Genomic DNA, 16,474 nt, shown 5'->3' with positions numbered 1-16,474 from the left:
AGTGTAGTGTCCAACTGCTTTCAACTTATAATTCAGCTAATTAGGCTAACGAGATGCATGTAGTTATTTTTATGATGGTATACAGATTTTAAAAATGGATTTGGGAGTCGGGCCATGTAGCTAAAAGCTACATCATAAAGAACAAACTATATGCTTTGCATGGGGTCTGGATTTGTCTGTGTAGGTCATGTAAGGTTAATCAAAAGGTTTCACCAGCCGTGAAGGAATGAAAAGAGAAGAGGCAGGAGTGATAGGTTGAAAGGGACAGTTATGGAGTGGTTGAGCTTTTTCTTTTGTGACCTCTGCTAGTTAGGAAGGGTAAGGGTAAGTGGTGGGAGCCATGGCACTGCAGCTGTGTCTCTTGGAAATTTTATTTTTGAAGTCATCACTTCTCTTTGCATTTGGAAGCAAGTGCTCTTCTGACCCATTTTGTCATTCTTGTACTCATTCATTGCTGACTCGGCCTCCATTGCTATCACTACAAACTACTTTAAAATTTAGATGCTCCTGCGTCCAATGTTATTTTTCCGTTTACAAATTCCTAACATAATAGTCTAAATTCAAAAATTAACTCGGTACAAGTCTTTTTTACCTCCTCTAATGGTTAATACCGCTGGAAATTTAGGAGTCATTTGGAGGAGAACAGTTGAATAACTCTTTTATTTACTACTTTTAAATCTATCATCGACAAATTTTAACCTGATCAATTCACTTTGTTGACATACGAATGACAATTTTTACCATAAAATTGACACCCCTAAATTTGACAATTATACGTACTAAGGGTCAATATATAAGTCTCGTAAGAAGAAAGAAGCTTCTTCTTATTCTCTCCTTTCTCTTTACTCTACTTGTACACTATTCATTGTCTACAATATGTTTAAAGAATTATCGGCTGCAGCTCTCCGTTTAAATTAAAAGGAGTGAAACGCCTATAATTGATGCATAATGTATTGTTACAATCAACAAGTCTCATCATTTGCAATATTTTGCTGCATGAATAAGATATGGGAAAGATCTGATATCATGGAATGGATACATTTCAGAAACCCAGAATACTCGTAAGGATGTGAAAGCTGAAGTTGCCATATCCAGTAAAGAAGATAGCGTTTTCCATTTCAATGTGAAACAAGGAACATTGTTTAAGGTCTATGTCGACATGCCATTTACGTAGAAAAAGCAATGCTGGTAATGATTCTCAGCGGCGAATTTTATCTAAAGGATGAAGTGCCACCAATACTTTTTTGAAGTGCTCTTGCTAGCTTTTTAATCAACAAGTTGCTATTATGATTGGATGACACTCTTACCACTAGCGGGGACTTATATAAAATTTTATACTAAGATGAACTTATAAAATTTTAAAAGGTGAAAATAAATTATGAATAGAAAATACAAGACAATTCTTAAATTATACCAACTTTTCTCTCTAATTCCTTGATCTCTCCGAAATTTACTACTAAAATTGTCTCATATATGAGTGGGAAAAGTACAAGGATTGCATATTTTCTTACCTATCAAACAAGAGATATGGCTTTGTACCTATGGTGTATATTGCTGGCCCCTGCTGGTGCCTTGTTGTGGGGTAGTGTCCTTAGTTTTGGTTCTTTCAGTGCACAAAATGCTGTAAATTTGCAATTCTTCCAGGGCAAAGCACATGGAGACTTTTATGAGGATATCAAATCAAAGTGTTTGATTTAGACCATGTTTTGCTTTTGTAAAATTTGACAAAAGTTTGAAGTTTTTTTGACCAGAGTATTTTAATTGATTTGGTTTGACTGGCTCTGACCTGGTTCGTCCATGCTACATATATGTCCAAGCTACATATAAGTCCATGCCCCTTAAAAGAAAGGATAAAGATTTATTTTTAAATTATTTTTTAACGATTCCTACTTAAGGAGAGAAATGAAAATTTTACTCTTATCGAGTATTTAACCTGCAATCTAGAAGAGAATGAATGTGTCAACTGAAAATTTTTAACCATCTACTTTAAAGATTGTTGACTAAATTATCTATTTTTTATTTTTATCAAAAATGCGTTTGATAGAGGAATAAAGATTAATTTTGGCTATTTTATTTTTATATTAGTAGACCACATTAGTCACTGAACTTACATTATGCAACACAAGTTAGTCTCTCCTCTTAACATCATCTATTATAATTTTTTATTCACTTTAGTCACTAAATTTATATATTTTAGTGCACATAAGTCATTGAATCTTTAATATGTTCATGTTGAACTTACCTATTTTGATAACTTTTTAAGTGGCAATATGTGAATTGCCCGTCCAGCTCAGTTGGTAGAGCACAAGGCTCTTAACCTTGTGGTCGTGGGATTCGAGTCCCATGGTGGGCAATTTATAATTGGAGGTTTTCCACGGAAGTTGCTCTCAACCTGGCGCTGGGGGCAACCTACTACCCTACCTCCCCTTACCCCATTACATATGGGAATAGTGTCAACTAATTTAAGTGGCAATATGCGAAGGATTTGGTGGTGTATTTTACACCCAAATGAAGCTCACATATCGAATTTCTAACTAGAAATATAATAATGGAATTATGGATATTAGAGATGCTATTTAAGAAGACTAGGTTGTTATTGTTAGGCAAAGACACACTCAATCAAATATACATTTCAAAAGTCTTCATCAATGGTGAAGTGGTTTAATATATTATTTGAACCAAACGATTTTAATGGTAAATGGATTGTTATTATCCCTTAAGATTTTAAGTTTCAGTACTGTGTATATGGAGCTACGATCGTTTATTATTAAATAATTAATAATCTTTAGATATATATTATCTTATATTCATCTGAAAATTACAAGAAAAAAGAAAATTTTGACGCAATGAATGTTGAAAAGATAAATTATATTTTCATTTTGATCTTATTCAAGTCTACAAATTTTCCTTTGTCTTTCTCGCCTTTTCTCTTTGGTGTTTGCCTTTCTTTTTTTGTTGTAATTGAAAACGACAGTAGCAAAGAATATAATAAAGTGATTATAAAATAGTATATTTTTAATTATTCAAACTTGATATCTTTATAGAGAATAACGTATTTTTATTATTAAATTTATAGATTATTTTTTAATAGTTTGAGATGATTACAATGTAGTATCTATTAAATTTTTTTTTAAAAATTGAGGTCACAAACACCCTACAAATGCATCTGCTCAAACCCAAAATTTTTGGGAAAAATAACACTGATTTTAATTGTTAAGACCACTAGATGAATTCAATTTATAAACTAAATTTCATGTATAAAAAACTAATTTATTAATGAATATAATACAAGGATTTCTTTTTAATTCTGCATGTTATCATATGCCCTTTGGGGTTTTTCGAATTGGACTTCTAAATTATATTTGAATACGTAATTTGTGTTTGTAGGTACTTTTTTTTATTACGTTTGATTCTAATTTGTATTTATTGTTTCGTGGTTTTTTTAATTTAACAATTAACTTATGACTCCCATTTTATTATTATTTATAATCAGCCCCTCCTAAACTTTCACATAGGTTCTGTCCATAGTCCTTTTTTAGAAGTGTAATATATCTAACAGTAATTTTACTATTAAATACTTTTATTATTAAATTGTCTTATAGACAAAAACATCAATTATATTCCTTTGTGTTGTGGATCAAATCATTCTTGTATTCCTTTTAAAGGTGGGGTAGTCACCTTATTTATATCCCAATTAAAGGGTTCTTAATCTCAAGTGGCTCCCCAATACTTTACATTTTAAAAAAGAATTTAGGTTTAAACTTTAGAAACAATATCATTTTAAAAAAATATTCTTAATTAATTATGCTTTTTTCTTCTTAAATTCGTATGGCTTACAAATCAACATTTTGTTTTTATGTAGAATTTGGATTTTATTTAATTAGGTCATACAAATTACCTTTATCAAATACTGTTAAATGAACTTGAATTTTAATATCTACAATCACTTCACACGTTTAAATCACCTTAAATATATATTTTTTTTAAAAAAAAGTAGAAGAAAAAATTGAAATTCAAACATTTTAAATACCTATGTTGCTTATAATACTCCATTCTGTTTTTTTAATCAATCACTAGTGTCTGATTTATTCATCAACTAATAAACATCAGGTACTACAGAGGCGAGGTCGACCCTATTAACTCAATTTGCTATATTCACAAACGCCAGATGTTACTTAAAATATTCCATTCATTTGTAATGGATGCATTTAATTTTGAGTTATATTATTTATTTATGAGACATGAGTTGCCATAATCTCATTTTTTATGTAGTGAGACAATCCTTCCTCTATCCCCAAATCAATAAATAATAATCTCAATCATATTTCCATCCATGTAGGGAACATGTGCTTTATATCCCCTTTGTTGTGACTATGGATTCCAACATTAATATCCATTTTTATTATATTTGCGATGCAATTTGTTTATAATAGCTACTGCATGGCCCAATGATTGAATTTCTTACTCATTCCACTCAAGTTAAAAGTTTATACATAATTCATAGAGTCGTCTCAGTTATTAAAAAAAAGTGTTATTCATTTTTTTAGATCCTAGATTCGAATATTTATGTTTATAAGGTGTGTGTACGTAATAAATAATTAAAAAAAGATTTTGAATATATATTACTAACTTTATAATCCCCGAGACTACCTTTATATATCCTAGCAATCATGGATTTGTGGGAACCCATAATCAACCACTTAATTAAGGTAGTGGCAATCCCACTTCAATAAAGTAATTATACATTTTATCACTACCAAGGTTCCTTCCATATCTCTTGAAACATACACTTCAAAATAAAATAAAATAAAATCGACCATGATCAATGTATAAATCCAAGTCTAATATATGATTCCATTATTTTGATAATAATATTAATCGAGTTAAAATTTAATTGAGAAAACTAATGATAATAAATTAGCGAGCTTATCTTCATGCTAAGGTGGTCCAATCAAAAGTATGTCCATGCCATGAAACCCTGCTAACATATAAACAATGGTGAAACTGAATATATATACATATATATATATATGATTATAAAGAAGAGTTGAGGAGTAGTTTAGCTGTTTCTCAGCCATAAAAATCATTGGTTTTTAGCTACAAAGTACCATGTCTTCTATTGTTTAACAATTCCCACTTTCTACTGGCTAAGTGCGTTTGCCCGTAGTACTACTGTTTTCTTCCCCGACAACCCCACTTGTGCATTACTACAAAAAATGACGCCATAAAACTAAAACAATCCTCCATTTTCTTCCTTGTATAAATACCTTTACAACTCCTCCCCAACAATTCCATCTTCGCTGTTTAATTTTTCACTTTGTACAAGTTTTGCTACAAAAAATGGCATCGAGTGAGGAATTCAATGTGACAACAGCGTCACCTTCAGCAGCTCCACACTTGACATGGCATTCACCGGTTCCTTACTTGTTCGGAGGCTTGGCCGCCATGCTCGGTCTCATAGCGTTTGCGCTTCTCCTCCTCGCTTGTTCTTATTGGAAACTGTCGGGGTACCTCGGGAGCGGCGAGGGAAACGAAGGGGATAATAGAGATTTGGAAGAAGGAGAAGGTAAAGGAGAGCAAACCCAGAAAGGAGGAGCTGCTGTTATGGAACAGAAGTTTCTTGTGATAATGGCGGGACAAGTAAAGCCAACGTTCTTGGCCACCCCGATTTCTTCAAGCGGGTCTTCTTTCTTCGGCGACGCCAGTGAAAAGAGCTGTTGCTGTGCTGCTGAGAAGGCTGAGAAATTGGAGGAGATGTCAGGTCGGGAGACTCAGAACCATTGAATTCTTCATTTTCTCCTTGTTTTCTATATTTTCCGGTGATCTCCTTGGGTGGATTATGTAGTGGTGCAGGTTTTGGTTTTTGGATCCTCTTGTTGTTTGTAGGTGGGATTTTGTAGTGGCATAGACGTTGTTTGCAAAATCCAGAAAACTGCATGTAAATTATTGGAGAGTCAAGGAATTTGCCAAATTGGCTCTCACTCTCAGTCTCAGACAGCAAAGGTCAAGAGAATTAGAGCAAGGCAAGTTCCTGATCAGGGATGATAATGGATTAGATTCAAATTCGAGTAGAGTAAAATTTTTTTCATCTTAATTTTATATCCGTTTTGATCCGATGATATCCCATTCTAATCTGAATTTTTATTAGACTCAATTAAATCGTATTAAAAATAATTAAATTTGAGTGAAATTGTTATCCCTGTTTCTGATGCGGCGTGGTGAAGCAGAAAGTCTCAGTTACCACAGCAGTTTCAATTTCCAACATATAAAAAGATTCCACTATTGCCGAGCAATCAATGTCTGGAAATTACAAAACCATCCCTGCTTTTATGGATAGCTTAGCTGCAATTATCCATCCCAGGTTCTAGTTTAATTCCAGCTGTAATTATACTTCAATATTACTTTTGGTATATCTGGGATTTGATTCTATTAAACAATGTAATTTATTTTTAATTTTACACGTGTTTAATATCGTTAGATGAATGAAAATAGACCGTTGAAATTAACAGTAAAAAATAATTATTAACTACAAAATTTTTGTTCTTGATATATATGTCTATTCTAAAAAATGTTTCTAAATCCACTACTGAACGTAATCAAAAACTGCCATATTCTGTCCGACTTGGACCAATGCTCACTAACGCTTAAAATGTAATAATTCTTTTTTATTTATTTGCCTGAATTAGATTTGTCAATTTACGTATGTGAATTGTATTTTCGCGATCACTATGTAAATAGAATTATTACATAGTTTAATAATTGCATTGAAATTTTAGTGCATTGAACGAATCATGTTGATTACATAAATTTGTCCAATTATGGTCGAGAGCTATTTCATCAATTATGGTCGTTAATCTGTCCAAGTTTGTTATGAACTTTGTTCCTACATTTCATAATTTAAATTTTAAGACGATGTGTTCTCGTTGTAAGACGATGTATTATAACATATAATGATAATAATGAATATAAGTAAAGATGATGTTGTCACGCTCGGTGAGCATAGATGAACACCGTTAATGGTGAGCACTATTAAATTAATTTGTAAAATATTAAACTATAAAGTACTAATCGTGAACTAAAAAGAGAAAAAAATAGATATCAAAATTTATATAAAACATTCTAACGGATAAAATTATGGATAGAAGAAGACAAAATTTTATTATGACAAAAAAGGAATTATAAGAAAATTATGACTTTACGCGATTTGAAAGTCCGTTTAATAAACATAAATTTAACTGGAGGAGGAATTTATTATTTTTTATCGATATAAGTTATATGTCAAAATATCATACTAATAAAAAAATTATAAATATTTAAAATTCATCTATTCATATAAAAATTTAAAGAAACAAAATACATCGATAATAATATTATTTAGAATTGTGTCTAAATTAACTTTTCAAGAGATGAGAATTCATGAACTAACATAATAAATATAGATATTTAAACTAAAACTATAAATATAAATCAATTTAAAAAATTATTTAAAAAATTATAATCAAGTGAAATGAAATTAAAAGTTGAATACTTATTAACTTGCTTAAATTCATCAACTCAAAGAAGATGAACACCTCAAAGAAGATAAACAATCAAATAGGAAAAACACATAAATTTTTGTATATAATGAAATCAAAAATGACAAAGGAAAATAAAATTTTAATCATCTAAAAATAAAATAATAATGCGAAAAGATAGAAGTTAACTAATTTTAATAAATAATATTTAAGTAATTTCTAAATTCTAAAGTAGTATGCACATTTTTCTTTTGGAGAAACCAAATGTAATAACTTATTATATATATATTTCATTTTTTAAATATTTTTTAGGGGAGGTCATGACCTCACTAGTCCCTTATTAAGGGTTTGTCGTTGCATCTAATTTCTATTTTTTAGTATATATTTATGGGGATTAGTTGAATACAAAATAAATTTACATAAAAGAAATTTACTCAGATTGAGTTTTCTATTCTTTATCAATATCTAACTGCAAAGTATAGTTCTGTATGGACTCAACTTGTATGTGTTTTATTTATTTGTCAAAGAAAAATTTTACAACGCTGGTCGAGCGTGGATGGACACCGTTAATGATGAACACCTTTAAATTAATTTATAAAACATTAAATTATAAAGTACTAAACCTATAATTATAAATTAGTTTAATATCTAAATATAATTTAATTAAAATACAATATTTATAAAACAATAGTTTTTAGGGTAAACTATACCATTGACCACCTAACTATTTACCCCTTTTACTTTAACCACTAATTTTTCAATTTTGTGAATTGAGTCACCAACTATTTAAATATTGTCAATCAAGCAACTTGCCGTTAAATATTAACGGAGGAGATGACGTGGTAGTTAATAATATTTTTATAATAACACATTGAGTCCTCATTACTTACATATTCTATTAATTTGGTCCTAACTTTTAATTAATTCAATAAATTAAAAAGAGCTGAGAAATTGGTTTTTGGAGAAAACTCAAAGTAAATTTCTTTTTATGTAAATTTATTTTGTATTCAAGTTCTAATCCCCATAAATATACACTAAAAATTAGATGCAACGACAAACCACTTGTGAGGTCATGACCTCCCCTAAAAAATATTTAAAAAATGAAAAATATATTTGTATATATATACACACATGTATAATAAGTTATTACATTTGGTTTCTCCAAAAGAAAAATGTGTATATTACTTTTTAATTTATTGAATTAATTAAAAGTTAAGACCAAATTAATAGAATGAGTAAGTAATGAGGGCTAAGTGTGTACTTATACAAAATTTATCAACTGTCACATCATCTCCTCTGTTAATATTTAACGGCAGGTGGCTTGATTGACAAGATTTAAATAGTTAGATGATCAGATTGATAAAATTAAAAAATCGGTGATTAAAGTAAAATGGGTAAATAGTTATGTGTCAATGGTATAATTTACCCTAAAAACTAATGTTTTATAAATATTATATTTTAATTAAATTGCATTTAGTTTTCTTTAACTAATTTATAGTTATATGTTTAATATTTTATAATTTAACGTTTTATAGATTAATTTAATAGTACTAATCATTAACGGTATTCATCCGTGCTTGTTGAATGTAGCATCATCTTCTTTTGTCAAGTGAGTTGCATCACAAATTCTTTGGGTCATGTCAAATGGAATTTGGATCACACAACTCTAACACTTAACTTGATAAACTTGATATGAATCCGATTACCTCAACCAATTTATCCAACCTGAGACCTAATATGTACCCGAACATGATAGTTCAAACTTGATCCGAAACCCAAAACCCAAAACAAACTGAATTGAACAAAAATCGACATGGATTTTAGTTGAACCGATATGGACCTGTAACTAATTTAACCCAAAGCAAAAACAAACGGAACCAAAAACACTTATAATTTAACTTGACAAGATCTTATTTAAATAGTAAATAATCTCAATTTTAATCCAATAATTGAATCGAAGTGAATAAATTATTATTTATTTTTTTAAAAATATGTAAATAGTAAAATGATGTATATTTTATTTTACTACTAATTAATCACCACTTTTGATAATAACTTAATATCATATTTCTTCCTTTAAAAGACCTCCTTCATATCTAATACGACATTTTCTACTTAAATAATAATAAGAATTTTGAATTGAAAGGTTATAAAATAAAATCATCCACTACATAAAATTTTAGTTTATGTAATTATACATTACTTAGATAATATAATGTAGTTAATTTTAAAAGAAAAGAAATTCTACTTTTCTTTTCAAATACAATGAAACGTAAAGCTCAAATAAAGAAAAAATAGGGAAAAATCAGAAAAATAATAATGCAAAGGGGTAAATTGGAGGGGGCACTATTGTTATACACCTATGTTCACGAACATAAACGAACTGAATACACCTATGTTCGTGTTCGTCCGTTTATTAAATAAACATAAAATTTTTGTTCATACTCGTTTATTTAACTTAATAAACAAATGTTATACAAACAGTTCATCGAACGCTCTATTTATTTACACCCCTAAATCTTAGAGATTAAATTAAAAGTTTTTGTAGTTATATGACTAAAATTACAATAATCAGATGGGTGATAGTTTACCCAAAAATAAAAGCAATTTTTTTATTTGTTTTAAAGTCGTAGTCTAGGTAGTACTAAATAAATTTAATGAATTCAAACACATGTTGCTTAGTTAACTCCGTTGAAGCTACTTCTTATGAGAAGCCGGCCAAGGACGGCTCCTGACCCCATCTGAGATAACTACAGATACGCCTCTAATCTCTTTTTAAATTCAAGGGAACAAACCACCAAATTCTGAAACTCAGCTGAGTTTTGGTAACGATTCCACCATAGCCAAAAGCTATGGGATCAATCATGAGTTGCTGCAGTTCAGAGAAGGTCGATGAAGGGTATGCAAAAGTCATCTTTACACTACTCTTCTCCTTATTAATTCCATCATACTGAAACAAAAATGCATGCTTTTTTTTGTATGGAAAGTGTTGTGGTTGCTCCAGGGAATACGACATGGAGAATGTTTACGTATAAAGAGCTGCATACTGCTACCAATGGTTTCAGCGACGATAACAAGCTCGGAGAAGGCGGCTTCGGCAGTGTTTACTGGGGTAAAACTAGTGACGGTCTTGAGGTATTCCCACACCTTAATTTTGTTCAGACTCGTCTATTTAACCGAATAAATGAATATTATACGAACTATTCACAAACCATTCACGGAACGATTCATTAACAATTCATCTCTGTTCATTTAACCCCTATAAACTGCTACGATTCGAGTAGATTTTATCGTTCTTGAATAAATGCAAGCAGATAGCTGTGAAAAAATTAAAAGCCATGACAGTGAAAGCCGAAATGGAATTCGCGGTGGAAGTTGAGGTTCTCGGAAGGGTTAAGCACAAAAATCTCTTGGGACTGAGGGGTTACTGCGTTGGGACCGATCAAAGGCTCATAGTCTACGATTACAAGCCTAACCTGAGCGTGTTGTCCCATCTGCATGGTCAATTTGGTGGAGATGTTCAATTGGATTGGAAGAAGAGAATGAAGATTGCTATAGGGTCTGCAGAAGGCATATTGTAAGCTTGTTTTTCGTCTGTCACTGAACTATTAAACATATTATGACTGCAATTGTTTTAATGCTCTATAGGTATTTGCATCATGAAGTAACACCCCACATCATTCATAGAGACATCAAGGCCAGTAATGTCCTACTGGATTCGGATTTCGAACCACTGGTTGCTGATTTCGGGTTCGCCAAACTAATCCCGGAAGGCGTAAGCCACATGACAACCCGCGTTAAGGGCACTCTAGGGTACCTCGCACCGGAATACGCCATGTGGGGAAAGGTTTCCGAAAGTTGTGATGTTTATAGTTTTGGTATTCTTTTGCTTGAGCTTGTCACAGGGAGAAAGCCTATAGAGAAGTTGCCCGGTGGTGTCAAGAGGACTATAACCGAATGGACGGAGCCGCTTATAGCCGATGGACGGTTTAAAGAGCTCGTCGATCCGAAGCTTCGGGGACACTTCGAAGAAAACCAGTTGAAACAATCAATCTATGTCGCTGCTCTATGCGTGCAGAGTGAGCCCGAGAAGCGTCCGAATATGATGCAAGTTGTAGGCATGTTAAAAGGGTACGACACTAGAGGCAACTTGATGAAGACGAGAATGGATAGCGTGAAGTACAAAGAAGAACTAATGGCACTTGATCAAACAAGTGATGATGATTTTGAGGAAAGCTGTGGAGTATTTGGCACCATGGTGGGGACAAAGATGCAAGATCCTTACAGCCGCTATGGAAATAAGAAAATAACCAAACATGTTTGACAAAGTTTATTTGGAATGCAACTATTCTTGATTTTGTTAATATCAAAAGCCACATTTTTTAGTAGATTTAAATTACGATTGCGGTCACGTTTTCAGTTACGTTGCGTTTATTTCAATTATGAACCTAACAAAATGATTGTGGGTATTTTGGTCATACAAAAACAATATCAGACAGAATCGTTATCGCTATATAACGGACATTGTTACGATAACGGATTTGTAACACCCCAATTTAGTGGTATCAGAGCTATGGTTTGAGTCAAAATTTTTCAATATAGACTGGCCGGTTGAATGTCAAAATATGTCTGATCAGTACATACTCCTAGACTGCAATCGTACCTCTCTGAGCTGGAACTCTATGGTTGATTCCCTATCTGTAATGAGTAAATCGAAGTTTCTATTCGTTAAGGCTATACTTGTACAAAAAGGAATACCAGTAACATCTGTCTAAACGCTGTAAAGTACCCCCGAGCCATGTGAGAGTTAATTATCCGAGAAATGCTGACCCGACTCCAGAAATGAAATTAGGATATGCTACTGCTTTATGAGCCTATTCTCATAACCAAGGCTGAATTGATTTCACAAGAATAAAGTTGTTTCGATTATTTACTTGGAATGAGAGAGAGTTCTGATAAGAAGGTATACTCAACTGGTTAAGGATTAGTGGATGATTCGTACTTCTATAAGAGCTACATGAAAGATATGGAAAAAAAAACTGAAGAAAGTTTCATTTCTGCAATAATGTGACATGAATGAATTTCGAGGACGAAGTTCTTTTAAGGAGGGGAGAATTGTAACACCCCAATTTAGGGGCTAAATTTAAGAAATTATAAAGTGGTGGATTTAATTGGTAATTTGGAAGAAAATTAAGTATTAAATTGTAAGATTTCAAAGTTGACAGACCATTTTAAGAAATACATGAAATTTAGTGGATAAACTCATAGTTTAACTATTTTTCTTTTGGAGATATTATAAACCTATTTCCCCGTGTGTTCTGCAGATTATTTCCCAGTTTCCCTCTCCCTTCAACCCTCCTTTGAACTCCGATCTACTCGCTGTCCGACCTCCGATCGACGAATCGAAATCACCATCGTGTTCGTTGTCGATCGAGGAACAAAACCCCTCAAACCTTTCTTAGTGATTCGTCGCCGTTCGTCGTTAGTATCGTCGGTAATAACTCAGTTTCAGATGGTTTTTCGTCGATTCACGACGATCCGATCATCCGTTTACGACACCTCACGCACCATCGTGTTCCTTGCATCGTTCCGAGTCCACCGGTGTTTTTCGTTTCTCCGTCGTCGCCGGCGCGTGGAGGGGTGAGACCGTCAAAGTTTTCGACGTTTCGAAATCGAGCTCTTCGCTGTTCAAATTTGTGAACCGAGCTTTGTAAGTGCCTCAAAATCGCTTAAAATAATTTTTAGGAAATTTTTCCGGGAATTTTCCGACACCGTATAACTGTTCACGCGCCGCACGCGCTATCCCCTGAGAGTGGGCATCGTCTGGGCGATAATTTAGTAATTAATTTATGTTTGAGTGCTATTTGTGTAAAATTCGGGTGCTAGATTGATAAATATTTGTAGAATGTGGCTAATTTGGTAATTAATTTCTGTTATGGTGATATTTGTGTAAAATGGTCGATTGTTGACCGTTGACCGACGTTGACCACATTTGACTGGCTTTGACCGGGCATTAAACGACCTTTGACTTTGATCGAATATACCTATCCTGATATTTTTCGACGTTCTAAATCCGATTCCGCAGTCTGTTTTTCAAAATTCGGACTCGAAGGCCTCGAAATTATTAGTCAAACCTATTGACTTTGATTTTGACCGAAAATTCCAAATTTTTGAAAAGTCATATTTTATGCTTTCGACGTCCTGAATCCGAATCCGAAGTCTGTTTCGCCAAATTCGAACCCGGTAAGCTTTTTTTCACTGATTTTATCACCCGATTCGATCCGTTTATCGCAACTAAGCTCCGTTTTTGATATAATTTATGTTGATATGTATTTGAGGAATTATTGGAAGTTGAATTAAAGATCAAAGGCGTTCGGATGGAATTTTTATGGTCGATCAGTATTGCACGGAAATCGAGGTAATACTTTACTACCTCTTTATGCTTTATGGAATATGTTGATATTGGTAAATGCATGAATAAGATAATTTTGATCACTTTTGTGGAGTGAAATAATTTATGCACTCGATATGAATGTGGTAGTAATTCTGTAACTGAATACGGATCGAATGACTAATACAAAAGATTGAGGAATTGTTATAATTAAATTATAAGTTTGTGGTTAGTGATAAAGAAATCAACCCTGGATTTGTAACTTATATGTTATATCATCAAAGGTACTTAGATGGGAAATTATGAGAATACTTCGGTAGGGTAAAATTACGAAAATACCCTTATATTGTAGGATGACAAGAATTGTCCCTGGAAGTTGGTTAATAACTCTAAAAAGACATTGATCCGATATAATTACAGATGTGCATAAGAAATGATAGTTTTGTTTAGAAAATTTGGATAACTGGTTTTTAACGCCAACAATTGTTTGCGCAAGATGCTAGAAGTTTGTTAAGGAATAATTTCAAGTTTAGAGAATGTTCGAGAAAGCAATTGACCATAGGATCTTTAAATTATAATTATTTTCGTTAAGAGCTAATATCGAGATTATCTAGTTAAGAAATTACGAAAATGCCCTTGAGAGGTAAAAATAGTCCGAGTTGACCCGAAATGAGAAAGTACTTTGAGGATTTGTACTTAACTCGATAAATTACGGAATTAATTGTTAAGATCATGTCTTTGTATAGAAAAATTCATGATATTCAGTTTGTAAAATCTGAGAATGCACTTGACCCGAAAATATCCAAGTAATGAGTAAATACCTGAAGAATAGTTTATCGGGGGTATTCTGTTGTCAGAATTGTTCAAAATGACTGAAATCAAGGATAAGATTTAATTTAATAGTAAGATTGGATGGAAGAAAATATTAAAATACACTGAATCTATAAAATGACCAAAATACCCCTGTAATGGAAATGACCCAAGAATATCACCAAGCTCAGGAATGATTCGATATCCTCGAGCTATGTAATGATTTGAATAAAACTGAACACCAAAATGACCAAAATACCCTTATGGCCTATACCAAGTAAATGTCTTGGATTAATTAAGGAATCGAAGTAAGCACAGGTATTGGACTATCTTTAAAAGTAATGGAGCACAATTTAAATGAGTAGATCAACCCTAAAGCTATATCAATACCTGAACGACATAGATATTACTGGAATAAGTGTTCGTCTTCTCAAGTTTGGCTCGATGATAAATTTTGGAAGTATTCAGCTCAACTCAACTCTAGATCACATTCAGTATTAAGAATTGGACGTTTATTCAACAAATCAACCACGAAGACCAAATTGAATGGAACAGAAGTACAACATGTATATGAAATTCAGTAACGTTTGAATTACTCTGGAAAATCCCGAAGTAACTGGAATTCACTTGAATGCTAAATGAACTAAGTAACCGCAAGGACTGAGGATTAAGTAAGAGATTGAAATAAGTTTGGAAACTCGGATGAACTTATGTGATGTATCATCCATATGGATTATGAATCACAAATAAAGTACGTCAGCATTTCCTGGTATAGTTGAAACATGGAAATGAAATAAAGACCATTAGAATATTTGTTAGTCTCCTTAAGATATATTCAGTGATGACTCAGAAGATGATCCATGGATAAGAATATTTGGTATTAAAGAGTGAATAACCTGGAAGGTTAATGAATTGAAAAGTTGATAAGTATTGGTTATGGAAGCTATTCATCTGGAGTTGTTCGATAATCGGATTTATCATCATAGATGGTAAAGATTCTGAATACCCTTCAGATTTCGTAGAGCTTCCGAAAATTATTCGAATAAGATGATCCTAATAAATTATATTCTGAATAACTGATGATTCTGTCAGTTATTGAACTCTTCCAATAGTGATTCTAAATTCCGACATTCTATTGGTGTATGAAAGATCCTTGTTTCTTCTGTCTGATAAGATTATCCAATACCTCTGAATAATATCTGTAAACTCTAGTGTGTTCCCTAAACATTTAAATATTTTATCTGATTTATGACTTGAATTATGTTCTGATACATGACCTGAATTCTGTTCTGATTTCTGATCTAGATTCTGTTCTGATATCTGTTTTGAATTTTGCTTTGATTTCTGATATCTTCGTTTACTGACGGAAAAATGTTTTAATTGGGGGGTATTGTTGAAGGAAGTATTTCCGCAGGTTCCTCGGCTTTGTGCTCAGGGCCTTACAAATTGTGTGGGTTGGGTGTATGGTTCTGGGGAACCTACACATTATGTTGTGTTGGGATGGGGGTATATATATATATATGTTTTAAAAAGATCTGAAAAATTAAATGGTTTTTGGAAACACACTAGACAACCTATTCTGACCTCCTAAACTCAGTCATCTGAAATATTTCTCTGAATTGAAAGCTCATTGTCCGTTACCACCTGAAATATCAGTAGGATCTCTGCTCAGCATAAAAATCTGTAAATGTTCGGAAACAATAAGGAAATATATGTTTATCTGTATCTGCACGTTCATCAGCATCATCTGGTAGTTCTG

At 32.4% G+C, this 16,474-nt stretch overlaps 2 protein-coding genes across 2 annotated transcripts; both read left to right on the top strand.

The window, feature by feature from the left end:
• Positions 1-5,292: 5,292 nt before the first annotated feature.
• Positions 5,293-6,049, top strand: LOC120207800 (protein GLUTAMINE DUMPER 3-like). Its single transcript, XM_039207220.1, has one exon. The coding sequence runs from the start codon at positions 5,341-5,343 to the stop codon at positions 5,782-5,784; it is 444 nt and encodes a 147-aa protein (XP_039063151.1). The 5' UTR covers positions 5,293-5,340; the 3' UTR covers positions 5,785-6,049.
• Positions 6,050-10,338: 4,289 nt separating this feature from the next.
• Positions 10,339-11,838, top strand: LOC120207794 (PTI1-like tyrosine-protein kinase At3g15890). Its single transcript, XM_039207207.1, has 4 exons — positions 10,339-10,413; positions 10,502-10,649; positions 10,829-11,091; positions 11,163-11,838. Exons 1-4 carry the CDS (start codon positions 10,367-10,369, stop codon positions 11,836-11,838), a joined length of 1,134 nt encoding a protein of 377 aa, XP_039063138.1. The 5' UTR covers positions 10,339-10,366.
• Positions 11,839-16,474: the final 4,636 nt, after the last annotated feature.

Source organism: Hibiscus syriacus, unplaced genomic scaffold (genome assembly GCF_006381635.1).
Source record: "Hibiscus syriacus cultivar Baekdansim isolate YM2019G1 unplaced genomic scaffold, ASM638163v2 tig00015407_pilon, whole genome shotgun sequence".
Taxonomy (NCBI): domain Eukaryota; kingdom Viridiplantae; phylum Streptophyta; class Magnoliopsida; order Malvales; family Malvaceae; genus Hibiscus; species Hibiscus syriacus.
The sequence above is the reverse complement of the archived record's forward strand: the minus strand, read 5'-3'. Positions and strand labels throughout refer to the sequence as shown.